Source organism: Amphiprion ocellaris, chromosome 15, assembly GCF_022539595.1.
Source record: "Amphiprion ocellaris isolate individual 3 ecotype Okinawa chromosome 15, ASM2253959v1, whole genome shotgun sequence".
NCBI lineage: Eukaryota > Metazoa > Chordata > Actinopteri > Pomacentridae > Amphiprion > Amphiprion ocellaris.
In genome coordinates this window covers 17,875,809-17,892,778 of record NC_072780.1, presented here as the reverse complement: position 1 = coordinate 17,892,778, position 16,970 = coordinate 17,875,809, and the positions used below count along the sequence as shown (strand labels likewise).

Genomic DNA, 16,970 nt, shown 5'->3' with positions numbered 1-16,970 from the left:
TAAAGAGTCCTCCTCTTTTTTTTTTTTTTTTAAAAGTGGATTGTTACATCAGTGCAAATTGTGTTAGAGCACATGTGACAATTTGCATAGCTTCCTGACAATGAGTATCGTCTTGAAATACATCAGTGTGCATAGCTCAACTGCTGAGGTCAAGTTCTCTCCAAGAGGAAGACGAACAAACTTGTGGCTGAATCCCCCCCATGGGAGCCTGACTGCTGCTGATATAATAGGCTGTCTGAGCAGAGGGCCACGATTCGGCCTGTCAGCAGCCAAGCCTCCTGTCTTCAGTGTGCACAGTGTGCAGCAGACACTATGGATTTTCATATATTATTATGCTCAGGCCCTGTGCTAGAATTACACCCTCGCTAAAGGTCATAATGCTGCACGGAGCAGATACTGAGACGAAAACAAACCGAGGGAGGGAGGAAGAGGAAAAAGTGTCATTAATTATCCATCAGTGTTCCGCTCATGTTGTTTAATCTCTTTTTTTTATTTACAGCTCTCCTTTTGCTTTCCCTTTCTTCTCCGTCTCTTAATCCTGCACCTCTAAATGTAACCCAGCCTTACAAACACCCATATTGTCTCCAAGCCTCACATATGGTGTAATCACCAAGAGGAACCGCTCAACTCCCTTTGATGCACCAACTGTGCAAACACTCTGCTCGCCGTCTCCTCGAACCTGGCCCTTCCCACACAAACACATGGCGCGCTACAGTCGGGAAGCGAGCTAGAACACCCTCCCCTGCTGTGAATGCACGGACAGATGCAGAGCTGACCTGAGCCGTATGCCGGGCGAAACACAAGCCTTTCTCAAAGCAACAGGTCCGAGCGTTCACAGCACTCGCCTTGGTTTCCTGCCTTCATCGAAACGTGTTTAGAATGGCTTATCAACCCGCTGTGTCTTAGCCATTAGCTGAAATAAACCAAAAACAGCAAGTTTGGAATAGCCGCCCATGCTTTTCTGTTCGCGAACACTCACCTTGCTCTTACCGTGCACTTTAGTCATCTGCATGCATGAAATTTGCTGGAGTAAAGAGTGGGAAGTGCATTAAAAGATACTTTTTGCTGTGTTTTGCATCCCACGTGAGCACACAAAAGTCCTAAAACTGTGGAGCTACAACAAAATGCTGAATTTATATTGCTTTTTGTTTTTAAACACAAGGTCATGGTGTGCGTTTGCCATTATTGCATGCAAATGTTCAGTATGATTTAGCATTTATATGCAACAATGTCTCATACATGTCGGCAGTTGAGCAGCTACACGAGTGAACCGGTTGGAGAATTTTGTGTTACTGACTGTGAAGATGAGCTTCCCAGTGTTAAATATTTCATGAGGAACTGCTGCGAGGAGGCTTTCCACAAGTCCTGCTTCTTGAAAAATATTATATAAATATTACATAAATGAATATCTTCTCTTTCCCTGTGGTAACGACTGGCTCATATCTACCCTGCAAGGAGACAGTAAAGAATTTGTGTGCACTCAGTCCCATATGCTGACATATTTGGGAATGCGCATGATTTTATTTTTTTTATTCTGATTAAATATTAAATGTTGACTACATCATTGTGAGGGAAGTTTTGTACTTTGCATGATTGGAAAGCAGTGTTTCAGAAGCTGTGATCTGAGACTTGGAATGCTTCTGTGTTCATGCAAGACAGAGGCATGGCTCTGTATTGAACAGGGATGGTCTACATTTGGGGAAAATGAAATCACTGCCAGATGCCAAGAAAGCTCTTATCATGAGCCGCCCTGTTTTCCACTGACTTGTGGGAATAGGTTTACCTCCATGATTTGAAGGCCCCTAAATAGTCCCAAGATTTCCTAGCAGAGAATTGATCCGTGTTTGCTTGCTGAGGAACCAGAGAAATTGATATGTTGGGGCTACTTGAAGGCTTCAGTGGTGTAATGGAGATTTTTACTCTTACTGGTAGGAGGACATTATTTCTTGTCTTTGTGACCCAGATGGAAATAGCATTGCCCTTCATTGGTTGCGTTTATAAACGAGGTCAGCCTCCACACAGATGGAGGTATGAGTTCCTGAAAAGAGGTCTAGCGCTTTTTGTTCTGCGGGGGGAGGGGGAGTGGTGGTGGAGGTGGTGGATGGCTGCTTGAGGAGCTGATTTTATTTCGCTCTATATTTTTATTCATGAGATTTTAGGTCATAAACCACGCTCCAGAAAGTGTATTTTGACAGAAATGCAATTTTGTAGTAGAACTGTGCTGAAATGGTGATACGTTGTTTTTTTCTGTGATATACTGATATGAAAAAAGGGAAATTTCACCAAATTAGCAGAGTAACTATTTGGAAAGAATTAATCTTTCTAGATCAATAAAGGATATTTTGTAAGGGAATGCATCTGCGGAAAAAAGTAAGATTGTTTTAAAGCTGAAAAATGACTTTTTACTGTGATAGCAAAGAAGACAAAGGCATGTAAATTTAAAATTTTTCAGATCTATCTTTGTACACATCATATAGAGCTTTGTGGTACAAATTTAACTGGTCAAACATGTTAGTTTTGCTGCTTCTTGTGGTAGAAAAAAATTGCATGACACAAACTACCTGCTTTCGGTCAACATCATCTTTTCTGTAGCTGAAACATTTTCCACATAACGGATGTTGCACTTCTTCTTGCAACCAAATGATCTTTTTCTATGTTTCTCTACTGTTTCTCAATCATTTGCTGTGCATATGTGAAGCGTGCAGGTCAACAAACTCTTTTTAAAAACAGTGTATCCTGAAAATGGGAAGAAGTACATGGAGTTCTGTTCTGTCAGACAGACTCTTCTTGTAGATTAGTCATGAAAAATAAGAAGTTGTCTTTTGGTATCAAAGGGCAAAAAAAAGTTGCCGCAAGAATTGTTTGAGTTAATTTGCCACAGTTCATGTCGCATTTCCTGTAATGTGACTATTACCCTCATACAGACATTGCAGTAGTGATGCTGAAATGCTATATCATGAAGCCCTAATTTAAGATTGTTTTTATGTACTCCAGAGCAAATCCACTTCATATTCTCCTTCTAATTCTCGAATCAAGTGGGTTTTTTTTCTGGTTTCAAAGCTGTTTGTCTATTACCAAGACTATGCAGAAACTACCATGCCAAATTTCATGAAACTAGCTGATATGCAGATCCAGATCACTTTCTTTAAAACTACAAGCTAAGGCATTGGTCTCTCTAAGTGCTCTTCTATTTCCCCCTGTTCCCAAGTGCTGGATACAAAGTTTGAGAAATAGGAAAGAAATGTACACTGATCAATGTCAACATTGAAACCAGTGACAGATGAAGAGAAAAACATTTATCATCTCATTGCAAAACAACGTTCTGCTGGTAATTAGTGTTACTTTGACACACACCATCCATCTAAACATTGTTGCAGTCAAGCACCCCGCAAGACAGCAGTGGTGTCACACGGTGGGACAACCCCTCCACACTGCAAAAACACCATAAAAAAGGCTAAAGGGACACAACAGTAAGCCCAAAGTGTTGACCTGACCTCCAAACTCCCCTGATCCCAATCTGATTAAGCATCCTCTGGATTCACCAGAACATGCCCAATCACTGGAGCCAACCGCACCAAAAGGATCGCTGTTGTGGTGCCACAAGCAGGACCTACTCTGCATTAGACTACAGTAGTGGTTTGAATATTGTGGCTGATAGTTGTACCTTAGTGCTGCAATGATTAGTCGATTAGCTTATTGAAAGAAAATTAATCTGCAATTATTTTGATAATCAATGATTCAGGTGTTTTTTCAAGCAAAAAGGGGTGTAATACTTGATGGTTCCAAGTTGTCGAAAGACAGAAATTGCTTCATTTTTAGTTAGCACTTTTGCCTTGCAGCTAGAAGATCCCCAGTTCGCGTCCCGGCCTTCCCAGGATCTTTCTGCATGGAGCTTGCATGCTCTCTCTGTGCATGTGTGGGTTTTCTCCGGATTCTCATGTTAATTGGTGATTCTAAATTGTCCATAGGTGTGAATGTAAGTGTGATTGTTTGTCTGCATATGTAGCCTTGTGATAGACTGGTGACCTCTCCAGGTTGTCCCCTGCCTTCACCCTAAGTCAGCTCGGGTAGACTTCAGCTCCCTTGCAACCCTAATGAGGATTAAGCGATGTATAGATAATGGGTAGATGATACTTAACAGAATGTCGTTGGGTTATGGCATCATCTTGGACTTTGCAATGTTTTCACTGGTTGAAAAAGATCGCTAGTTGAACCCCTCATGTCTCAGACTCAGACTAACTTGTTGAGCTTTTCCGTTCTTGATACACTGAGAATGGGTGTCTATTCAATAGTCAACATGTCCCTAGTCAGAGAATGCATATTCAGACAAACAGGAAGACAAAATCCTTTTGCAGTCCTCTGAATTTGATTACAGTAATCTCCAGAGTATGGTTTTCTTTTTCCATTAGTAGTTATTTTCCATCAACAAAAAAAGATAGTCCTGATTTACCCCCATGTCTGCCCATCATCTGTCAGTCCGTCTCTCATCCTCTTTCTGTGAACTTAACACCACAAAGACCTTTTAAGTCGTCTGCATTTATATGTTACTCATCACAATGTTCTTTTTACTCATCCTTTTAGTCAATTTGAATGAAAGAGGGAAGATTTTAGATCATACCTTACAGCAATGTGTGTGTGTGCAGACCCGTGTGACTACTTGTGCATGTGTGCGTGTTCCCTCTTTGACAGCGAGTTATTATCGGGATTTGGACATGCTCTGAAAACACTTTGCAGCAGAAGAGAGCTCCACACTGAGGACCAGTCCTCATTCTTATTTTTAACCACTAATGTCTTTCCCTTCAATAACTCTGTGTCTTCATCCCTTCCTCTCCCTCTGCTTCTCTGTGCCTATTTTTTCCTCATCAACTATTAAGTTGGAAATACATGAATTTTAAGGCTTGATGAGTTGATTCCTATTGATCAGCAGCAGTGGCAGAAAGGGCACAATATGGAGCAGAAAGGGAAAAGTAGTCTTAAAGGACCTTGTTCAGATCCATTATTTATACCTTTAAGATCACGAAAATCAGAAAGAATATTTGACTTACATTCACCAGATGACCAGAATCTACTTCTACATTAATAAGAGCATGAAATTTAGCTTCTTTTCTTGCTGTGTTTGTTGGTATATTCACTCAAAGAGCTTGCTATAGTCACTTTTGGCCAGAAAAAAAGTTGTGTAGCCCCCCAGTTATGTTTTAGCCCATTCTGAATACCCTGCAGAATATTTCAAAGTTTTTAAAATGAAGTTAAAAATTTCTTTCCCTTTTGGATGCCTCCAGGGATGCTGCCAAAAAGATTTGCATTCGTGAATGACTTTGCCCTTTAGAGGATGTACCAGGAAGAATTCTATTGCATTACTGGATGTGATGAAAGTGAATCTCAGCTGCAGGAAAAGGGTGGGATAGGCAGAGCAGAGCCATTTTTTCAAGCGGAAAAGTGCAGTTTGGGGAATAAGATTTGCTTATTGCTCAGATGAGAATTTATTGTCAAAAATGACTCCAGATGGTAGATATGAGGCAAAAGAGTCAATTGGATGGTGAGGCAGAAGTTGTGGATCATTACTCCCAGAAATTTTTTTACACATTTACCACAATTTTTGAATTCACGTTAGGGATGTTAAAATCACATCAGAAGATTCATGGACATGTATGTCCAAAATGTATTGTAGATTAGCTGTAGTACATGGCTGTTCCACCAGGTGGTGTCATTTACTGTTTTGCATTTTAGCAACCTAGAGAGGCAGTCAATCGGACAACAGGCTGCTCCATGTTGGCAAGCAGAGAGCATTGTGGGAGTTCAGTTAATAAAGTGCCACCATGAAAAAGTCTTCTGTGATGCTTCATATCTCTCGGCCATAGCCGTCTATTAGTAAGTGAGCTGAGGTATGTATAGACAGTATCATTGTGGTCTTGTAAATGATAGTCTATGGGATTGGAATGGCCATGTTAAGTGGCAATTGAAGCAGCTTATGTCATGTGACTTTCAAAAAGACAATCGTGTCTGTATTTGACATCAAAAGATGTCATTTTATTAATTTTGTGTTGATTTATCAGTTATCGATTGATAAGGTTGCTGATCATTGAATAAGAAATTCACTCAAAATTTGCATCCCTAGTTCCCTAGTATGATAGTAAAGTGAATATGTTAAGGTTTTTGGACTACTATACCGTTCGTACAGAGCATCATAAGTTGATTTTCGCCGTAAGTCGGAACTCACACTCTCCTGTGTATAGCCCAATCCATTTTGCCATATAACTGGCAAATGAAAACAAAGCTGTTTTCCTCTTACAGCACAGTGTGACAACGTATTTGTCTGCTCTGCTTGCCAACTAGTTCCACGTAACCAGTTCCGATGTAACAACAAAACGCCATAGGTCGAGAACGTCACAAACCGAGGATCTCCTCGTAACCATTTCCAACATAACGACAAAGTGCCGTAGGTCGAGGACCTCGTAAACCGAGGACCCCCTGTACACACATTTAAGTGATATTAGTAAAAACTAACACTAAATATTGTACCAAAATTCGACATTTGAAAAATGCTTTGTTCAAATGGTTAAATAATCAAGGTTCTGCTAGACTGGGGGGCTTGATTTGGAGGGCTGCATCCCACCATAACATACCACAACCTGCTATATGTTCTTTCTTCAATCACAAGGTATATGCTCCTTCCAGACTGTAAATAATAAAAGTGCTTGTAGGTTTCATCTAGTCTTCATGTGTGCTCAAAGCTTTAGTTGTTTTATGTCCATGATGTAAGTTTAGTGATTTTACTGGTCAGGATGCAGTGAGGTGCAGTAAAGATTTTAGAAATATATGTGGACACCATCGGCATGACATAATAATATCAAAGTACCCACTTTTCCCTGAATGTAACAACAATTCTTCAAAACTATCACTTATAGAAACTTAAATACCTCATTTACCTCATCACTGTATTGTCACCTACACAACACATGAGCACAGCTATCATCAACAGTGACAAGAAAGAAAAAATCAAACAATCTGAGAGAGACAAGTTAGACAATGCAGCGCTATCGCTTCTCTCCAGTGTGGCAAAGAGAAACAGCAGGTCACCAGGAGGGAAGCGACAAGAGAAGAAAAGCAAATTGCTGGGCAGAAATAATAGGAAATTGCAAGTGAGATAAAAACATGACGAGCAGGACGTCAACAAAAAGGAAGAAAGGGACTGTGGGGTAAATGTATAAGCTGCCCAGCGTCTCAGGTGGCCTCTCAGATTGCAGCTCTTTGAGAAGAGGCAGCGGGAGACGGTAGGCTGAAAACACTCGAGAGAAGAAAAAAAAGATCAATGATGCCTGCCAGTTTTTTTTGATCTGTCGCTTTTTTCATATGGCACCAGCTCTCTGTGCTTTATTCTAGTGCCGCAAACCTCTTCAGCACCCCCTCCCACCGTTGTCCATCTTTTCTTCTCTCCAGTCCTCTCGCTTTCTCTCTCCTCTCCCTCTTCATCCCTCTTCCTCCCTAATGACTGAGCTGCTGGCAGGCGATATGAAGGCGGTATTTTCTCGTCTTATAAGCACATTAAACAGTCCAGAAAGAGAACGGCTCTCTGAAATGTTAAATTAGACTTTGGATTTATCTCTTCTCGAACTCTCTGGCTTTTTCACATTCCTCCTGCCTCTTTTTCCATTTTCATCTCTCTATCTTTTCTTCAACACTTTCTTTCTCCAATTTATTGCAGCCAAAGTTGGCCAGATGTACTGTAACGGGTCTTTTATTAAAAACCTGATATTGGCCACCCAGTGTCATCCACTTCTTTGATAATGGCAGTACCTCCCTGACCACAGTTAGTCAATATGCTTTTAATATTTTTTATTTCACATGGCCACCCGGAGAAATCATTTCAGCCCAGTGTGGGAAGGTTTTACAGAGCAGTCTGTAAAACCTGCAATGAAACCCGTGTCAATCCTCCTTAAGGAGCAGCTTATACAATTCAAATAACTAAATTACTTTTAGTGTGCACTGATGTGCTATAAAGTTTTTCTGAAAGGTTTCTGGGCAATAAAATGGTCCTATAAAAAAATCCAATCATAACGTTGGTGCAAAATACCAGGTACTGGCAGCCAAAATGAAAAAGAAAGTCAGAAACATTTTTATCATAAAGTTTCACCATGCTGATCCAGAGCTCAAGTTTGCATGTTGTGCCTTTTATTATTACATTCAGACCCTAAAGCAGCTAAGACCCTAAGATAAACCCTGGTGACTGTTGAAGAATTATACTTTAGCAATGTTTAACAATGTAGTTTTTAAGTCCTAAACTTCATTAGGGTGAAAAGCATTTTTTTCTCCCATTTTCTCCCATTTGTGACTTATAATCCAAACATGGCAGTCAGAAATGATGCATCTCCGAACATAATTTTGATCCATATGGAATGTACATAGATGAACAGTCAGTTTGTATCCAATAATCCCTAAAGTCTCTGTAGAGCAGTAATAAAATGTGTTCTAAGTTGGAAGATAAGGGCGGGAGACAGTCCGTTCAGCTGCATCCACCAGTAACAGTGGATTATCCCAGTTTATAAAGCGTACAAAAACATCACTGCAGTTGTGGATGTTAGTGGTGATCTTAGCTCTCCATCATTGTGGCTCTTAACAAAATCAGCTTTCCTCTTCTTCATCTAATCATTCTCAGGGAAATCCTAATGAAGAGGCTAAACTGTTCTGCAGACTCTGGTCTCAGGGTCACATATATTTGCTAGATGAATGCATACCTAGCTAGCAGATTGTTGGTTGTGGTAGGTGGAGTAACTTGCATTTATCAGGAGAACCACTGATGTATGTCATGTATTTAAAACAAAAACATGTTGAAAGACCAAAATTTGATTGTATAATCAGTTTGTGTCATGTCTGGCATTTAATGACTATTAACAGCTAGCTTAACATTAGCACAACATTAGCCATTTTGATTGCACCATGAAGGCCCATGCTGACACCTCAGCCCAACAAGTGATTCCTGAATACGGGTTTAGTCTTGGCTACATGAGCAAGATAACTCTACTACGGGCGCTCAGATGGATCCTATTTTAGTCAAGGCTAGTTAGTTTCCCAAACCTCCAGCTAATGTGCTAAGCTAAGGCATCTTGGACCACCAAGCTGAATACTAAGTTGTTAGAGAAATTGGGCATTATACTGATCAGTCAATTGCTTGAGTCACACTGACAATTCTTAGTCTACTAAGTGAGAAAAGGAATCAGATAACATGTTACAGCAACACTGCTTCTGGCTGTCATCTCTTAAAATCTGAGAAATACAACTGCATCAAAACTATAGGTGTTGTGAATGACCTTTTGGGTTTTTGAAAGACTGGCACCAATGTTTCAGAAAAGAGGTTTCTTACAGTTGCAGATATTCCACCAGGTCTCCACCTCTATGAATGACTTTTTACCACCTAATAGCACCCTTTCTACACCTTTTTCCTCTGGTAGCACCTCTTGTTCTTGGGTTTGAGTTCTCTCACCTCAGCTCTCTTGCCCTTTATGATCCTGTCTCAGTTCTTCAATCATTTGCCTGCATGCTATTGTTGCTCTCTTTGTTCTGTCTTTCCTTCCTCCTCTGTTTAAAGATCTTAAAGAAGGGGGGACTTATGACAGGACTGGCAAGCAGTGGGTTCTTAGCCTGGATGTTTTATGGCTCAGGATGGTGGATGAATGATAAAGAGACAGTTTGAAGGGTTTGGACTTAAAGGGTTTGGGTTTTGGTGGCCGCATTGGGATTAAAACAACCGTTGCTACTGAGGACAGAAGGATTTTTATGATGCTGTGGATCTCAGACCAGCTGCATAGAGCTTTAACGAGTCACAGCCAGGTTTAAGAATGGGAAAAAAATCTAGGGGGAGAGGAGGGAGAGAGCAGTGTGTGATGAAAAGGTCAGCATGTTAGAATAGGATTTGTTGTGCAGATGTAGCTAGTAGAGACAACTGGCAGCCTACTTGTCAGTTTGCACTCTGCCACTATCTGGGATTTGGGGTTTGTCAAACCTGTAGAGGTTCTGTTAGAAAGGGAATCTCTGGATGTAATGATCACTATTTTAAATTCAATTTAGTTCATTTTTATTTCTGTAGCACAAATCCACAACATATGCCACTACGAAGCACCTCACATATTGAATTGAAGAGAGAAACCAAGAAAAATCAAACATTTCGCCGTAAGCAAACTCTTTAGCGACAGTGGGAAAAAAAAACAACTGCCCTTCAGCATGAACAAATCTCTGACAAAACCATACTCAAGAAGAGTGGCTGTGTACCTCGACCTGTTGGGGTGAGAGGAAAGAGAACAGGATGATTAGATGAAAGAAACACATCGGGTCTTAATAACGAAATTGGCTCCATATAACTTGCTCTGAAATATGATTAAATATGCCACATAGTAATAAAAGCACATATTTAAGAGGCAAAGGAGACACCAGTTAATATATTAAACCCACCTGTTTAATATGGTATAGGTCCCCTTTATGCTAAAAAAAATAGCTCATAACTGTTGGGCAGTGGACACAGGACCTCTTGGGTTGTCTTGTGGTATCCAGCAGTTGGACATTGACAGCAGATCTTTTGGCTCCAATGGGTTGTTTGGTAAAACCTCGGTGGGTCTGGCTTGTTCCAGTGCATCCTGTGGATATTCAATCAGACTGAGATCTGGGGAGTCTGGAGAATGGCCTTGGGCTCTTTGTTGAGGTATAGCAGGGCAGAATGTCCTGCAGGGTGAGGCTGCTGTGACTAGGAGTGTCACTGCTAGGATATGTGCGCTCGGCCTGGAACAGTGTTTGGATGATATGTATCAAAGTATTATCCACATGAATGTCGGCACCAAACGTTTTTCCAGATGAACATTGTGTTGCGACAAGTTGTGTGATCAATGTTATATAGTCCACTTGTCAGTGGTTTTAATTTCAGTCTTAAAGTTTCCATAAGGTATCTGTAGTTGCTCAGAAAAGGTCAGCTAGGATCTTGTTGGACCTGGTAATCGGTCAGATTGCTCTTACAGTGTATTCACCAGAGCACAACCTGATAAGTTCTAGTTACCGAACCTGACCTAGAGCTGTTCTCAGCCTTTCCACCAACAACAAATTGAGCTGTTGATGGAAAAATATAAAGGATTCTATCGATCTGTGTGAAAGTGTAGAAAAAGAATGTGTGCAGATGGCCTGAGAGGAGAGAGCTACACTCCTAGGGTCTTGGGCAGGAAGCATTACACTCCTATGATAGAAAAGGAGATTTTGTGCTTGTCTCCTGTGACGGAACAAATGACTAACTATTCAGAACAGATAGAACTTACATGTAGCTAAACACCATGATACAAATATATAAATACTGTCATCCCTCTTGACACACTCCTGTATCATTGCGGCAGCCGATTACAGGTTTAGTGCAGAACATTATATGCTGTGATGGATGGGTTAGCTGTGATTGACGAGGACAGCTCTTTATGTATGTATATATATATATATATATATATATATATATATATATATATATATATATATATACACCTGGGACTTTATGTGAATCAGATCATTTGAAAGCAGAACCAGAGCATGAAAATCACACAGTTATATGATATGGGATAGAACAGAATACAATATCTTTATTTTCCTTGTGTATGCACAATGACAATATATTTGGAAGTTCCATACCTGATGGTATAAAATATTCACACACATCTTGTGTGAATGAGTCTGGCAGTGCTTAATAATCAGATAATCAAGTAACAGCTTGATCAGTATGAACATTATATATAACTGTGTAAACAGCTTTCTATTGGGAATGACATCCTGTATTTCCTCAAATTAAACTGGTTGTGAATTAAAAGTCTCCTATATTGATCTAAGGCAAGATCAATACAACAAATACAGTGCAGGCTGTGATGAAGTCCATATGATGTGCATATCAGTTGAACATTATGTATGTTTCTACGTCTTTAATTGATTCAGTTCAACAATCTAATTCTGCTATTTTCAGCACTTCTGGATTACTCATCCACAGTACTATTGTCCTATTTCAGTCACTGTGGGTGTATGTGTGTTAATGCCAACTGGCGTCCTTTAACCCCATCTGGCTGTTGTTGCATATGGTGTGCCCACAAATGTTTCACAATAAAAGTCCTGTTAACACACAAAGAGCTTCTGTCCACTGGAGCACTAGAGGGCTTTAATTTTGAAATGTAACGGTCAGAGGGCAAATAGGAGGTACTAAAACAAAGCTCTGTACTAAATTATAACCAATTATACTTATTCAACAGAGGGAATTAAAAATAAAGGCCAGCCTGAAGCCTGCTACAAATAAAGGCCTGTTATCTTCTACAGTTGAGTACATAAACTCACAGGTCACTATTTGAGGGATACAATAGTTACACAAAATGCGTCTCCTAGAAATAAAAGTCAGGAATGATTAAGGAATCTCGTATAGTTATTTCAACAGCCTCAATCCTGCTCCCATAAACGCAAACTTGGGAAGCCAGAATACCGTATAATTTCACACTCCCCTGGAAAACACTGGCCTCCAAAACTGCTTCTAAAACGGCCTCCAAAAGATGATGCTTTTGAAGTTTGTTCAGAATCAGAGCCACTTGAGCTGAAAACTCCCACAAAAAAGCTGGAGATGCCACATCTGTCCTTGTGCTGGGCCGCAGACGGCAAAGTGGTGCACTTTGTACAAAACACTAGGATGCAATAACCACAACCAAGTAGGCTGTCTGCAACATCAGACTGCAAGAAAAAATAACTCTACACTGAGTGGCTAAAAAATATTTTCTGTTTTTTGTCCTTAAGTACTGAAAAGGTTAGAAACTTTGTGATGTAAATATATTGCTCTATTGACCTTACAGAAATGCTACGTTGCTGGTACACTAAGGTACGTGGTAGGTTTTAAAAATGACACATGTATGCTAAATATCTACACTACCATTCAAAAGTTTGGGGTCACTCAGAAATGTCTTTATTGATGAAAGGCAAGCAATTTTTTTTCAAAGATACCATTAAATCAATCAGAAACACAGTCTAGACATTGTTAATGTGGTAAATGACTATTCTAGCTGGAAACACTTGATTTTTAATGGAATATCTCCATAGGGGTACAGAGGAACATTTCCAGCAACCATCACTCCTATGTTCTAATGCTACATTGTGTTAGCTAATGGTGTTGAAAGGCTAACTGATGATTAGAAAACCCTTATGCAATTATGTTAGCACATGAATAAAAGTGTGAGTTTTCATGGAAAACATAAAATTTCCTGGGTGACCCCAAACTTTTGAATGGTAGTGTATGTATAGTACTGTGCAAAAAAAAGGCACTAAAAGTAAAGAAAGAATATTTTATTGAATTTGTATTTATTAATTAACTGATGACTCTGTCTGGGTTTGCTATTATGCTGCAGAACAGACTAATGACGGTATGGTGGTGGTACATAACGGATAAGCTTCTAAACGTGCCACAAAAGTGAGATATGTACTATCAGATTATTAAAACAGAAGGGTTTGGCACTTTCCTTGGTTAAGTAAGTCCAATAAATCATGTTGCAGGACGCAGTGTGAATGTGAGCTGCACTTCTATGCCAGGTGGCAAATGGCGTCTATATTACTCCCTAATCCTCCATGTGTGCAGGTTTCACTGGTCCCCAAACAGAAAGGAGGGAATCGTAATTGATGGCTACAGCTCTCCCTCCTGTAGCCTGGGAACTGGCTGCAAGCATCACTGTTCATGTACAAGCATTTACTCTCATGCCTTCAGGATGAGGGACTTAATATGACTCTGATTTTATTAGCTGAGTAAAGAGACGGTCGGATGTGTGGGTTTTGTTTCTGTCTTGGTGAAGCTCTCGCCAGGCAGCGATAAACACCTGCAACGCCCACGCCGGCCACCTCATACGCACCACGCTTGCTCTTTGACTCTCTCAAGTTCATGTAAACACAAACAGGCCTGTGCTTGTTCTCACTTTCTCCGCACACATGCACGCAAAGGTGTCGGTGTAATTACCCAGCAGCACGGAGCGGAGACTGGAGGTCAGAGAGGTCGGACAGTCTCGTCGGAGGTGTTCAAGCCCCACTGATACTGTAATTTTAATCACCATTCACACACAAACGGAGGCAAATGCTTTGACGGCAGAGCGCAGGCTAATTAGCTGTCTAGAACAAGGAGGCAAAGTTAACAAGCCCAAGTTTGTTGCACTTTTTTTACTCAAACCAATTGCAGTTTGCAGTATGTGCACCATATAATCTACCAGAAATATCTGAATGTGTTACAGTCCATTAATTATTCCATTAAAGTGTCATTCTAAATGCAAGAATGCATGAATAATTTGAATTTGATCAAAAGGTATGAAACCAACCTTGAGTTTACGCTTTAATTTAAAACTTATAGTTAAGTTGTAAAATGTTAACTTTTAACTGCTTTTTTAAAACCATATTTATTATCTTGTAACCAATATTGCAAATAATTATCCCCTTACAATTAAAAGTATTATAAAGACATCATTATTCTAGGTGCAAATTAATGGAATACTGTATTGTGGTTTTAAAAAAAATAAGTTTTCTATCACATGTTAGTGGTTTTATTGTGCAGTTGAATCCCTGAAATCGCATTTTTTTCCAGGAGGTTGAGCTGAGTTGAAGATTAGGTGATCTGAGCACACAAACACACGCAGCCGATTTGACACAGAAACACACAGCTGGCCAGATAAACCCATAAAAATGTGATCAGTGGGCTAGTGCTTGACGTCATCGGAGCGCTTTGATGTGTTGCGGCTGTGATGCAGCAGTTGACGGACTTGCATAACATGTCGTGTCAAGGGGACTGGGACACGATGCTGTGACAGGCCTCGCTTTGATTTCATCAAAATATGCAGAAAGTCAGAGTGTGACCGAACAAAATCATAGTGTCGGTTCGTGTGTGTCTTATAGGGAACAGTTTCATGTTACACTTCAGTTGTTTGCTTGGTGATTTGGATTTCTGAAGTGATGTTTTTTTTTGGGCCTTTTGTTGGCTTTATTAGACAGGTTAGTAGAGAGGCACACAGGAAAGTAGGCAAAAAAGGGGGAAGACCTGCAGCAAAGGGCCATGAGCTGGAATCAAACCCAGGACTATAGCCTCTGCTCATGGGTGGTTGAGCAGGGTTTTCTGGCCGCCCAGTGATTTTGATTTCTATATTCCACTGGAGCTCACAGTAACCTCTAACTACTTTTGCACAGGGAATCCTCCATTCTAATCTCTAATAGTTTTTTTTTCTTATCTGCTGCTCAGCAGTGACGTCGTGCTGTTTGCTGACCAACTGCATTTCACTTTTCATCCATCACCAGAGTTCAGCCTCCTCTTAATTGTTGCTGACCTCCTGTTTCCTTATCTCTGACTGACAGGTGTGGAAAGCGGCCTGGCTAGTGCTATAGTCGCTCTTGTTGTCAAGGAAACTCAGAGTCCTGTCCCGTTGCCATGGGGAAACAGAACAGCAAGCTGCGGCCGGAGATGCTGCAGGACCTCCGGGAGAATACCGAGTTCTCCGACCACGAGCTGCAGGAGTGGTACAAGGTACACGCTGAATACAAGCATTGCTGGGACCAAAGCAAACCATAGTATCTGCACCATATATTCAGTGGTGGAAACTGAAGTTTTTCTAATTCTGTACTTTATACTACATTCTATTTATACTCCACTACACTTCTAAGAGGAATACTAATTGTTTTGACTTTGTAGATTCACTGTTTACCTGCATCATGCATGATTTTTACTATCTGACTGAACAGACCAGTAATTTATAAAGTAGTTAAAATAAGTAGTTAATAGATCAACCTTCACCTCTGCCACCTGCAACACTAAAATACCACTTTACACACAAGCACTTGAAACCCAACACTCAACACAGAGTGGTACCATTTTAGCATAAGTATTTATACTTTTCTTATGTAGGTGCCTTTCACTGATAACACTTCTGTAGTGCTTGAACCAGCCATAATAGATTTTTTTGGCCAACTGGGAGCAACAAAGCAAGCTGGTGAACCTTTCAGCAATTTGCACGCCCAACAGATCCAGCTAGTAGCATTAGCATTCATTCAGAGTCATGGTTATGGCCACAAGAGGAATTCAATACTTTGCAACCCGTCTCCTTTTAGCTGTGTTTTAAACTCCACCAACACCTGAGGGAAACATCTGGCTTAAATTCTAAATGCTCAACTGTGGTCACTAGTTAGCCTCTAAAATGATCTGTGAACTGTTGTCAATAGTGGGTTCATTTTTTTTTTTTTTCATTGAAAATAGGTGTTTGCTGCTGCTGGAAAAAATTTTTGGTGAGACTGAACCAAAACAAAGTTGGGGGCTGTTAAAATAATCAATGAGCTAAAATGGGCCAAAAAGGCTCTGTAGGGAAATTACAGCATCAGGTGATCAGTTAATGCTGGTTTGTCACAACCTTTCAAGTCACCCAGACAATTTCATGTTTTCCATGAAAACACTTTTATTCATGTGCTAACATAATTGCACAAGGGTTTTCTAATCATCAGTCAGCCTTTCAACACCATTAACTAACACAATGTTGCATTAGAACATGGGACTGATGGTTGCTGGAAATGTTCCTCTGTACCCCTATGAAGAAATTCCATTAAAAATCAACCATTTCCAGCAAGAATAGCCATTTACCACATTAACAATGTCTAGACCGTATTTCTGATTGATTTAATGTTATCTTTATTGAACAAAAATGGCTTTTCTTTCAAAAATAAGGACATGTCTAAGTGACTCCAACCTTTTGAACGGTAGTGTATATCAGTCCTCCAAAATCAGAGAAGGTTCACTTAAGAATATATACACACTGCATATGTATTGCAGATATCTGTATCTCAGTTTATCTCACTAAAAAAATACCTTTCCAATATCCACATCGTCATTCTTCTAGGACAAATGATGTCACTGTAACCATTCATGTGTATGACCTGTCTCATTACAGCAATTCAGCATCAGATATCCACATTGT

At 40.2% G+C, this 16,970-nt stretch overlaps 1 protein-coding gene across 1 annotated transcript in view; it reads left to right on the top strand.

Annotated features, from left to right (window-relative positions):
• hpca (hippocalcin) overlaps positions 1 to 16,970 on the top strand; it is a 53,336-nt gene that overhangs the window by 21,763 nt on the left and 14,603 nt on the right. The window contains exon 2 of the mRNA XM_023263836.3: positions 15,364 to 15,532. Within this exon, the coding sequence (XP_023119604.1) occupies positions 15,437 to 15,532 (96 nt within the window). The 5' untranslated portion in view covers positions 15,364 to 15,436. The remainder of the gene's footprint in view (positions 1 to 15,363; positions 15,533 to 16,970) is intronic.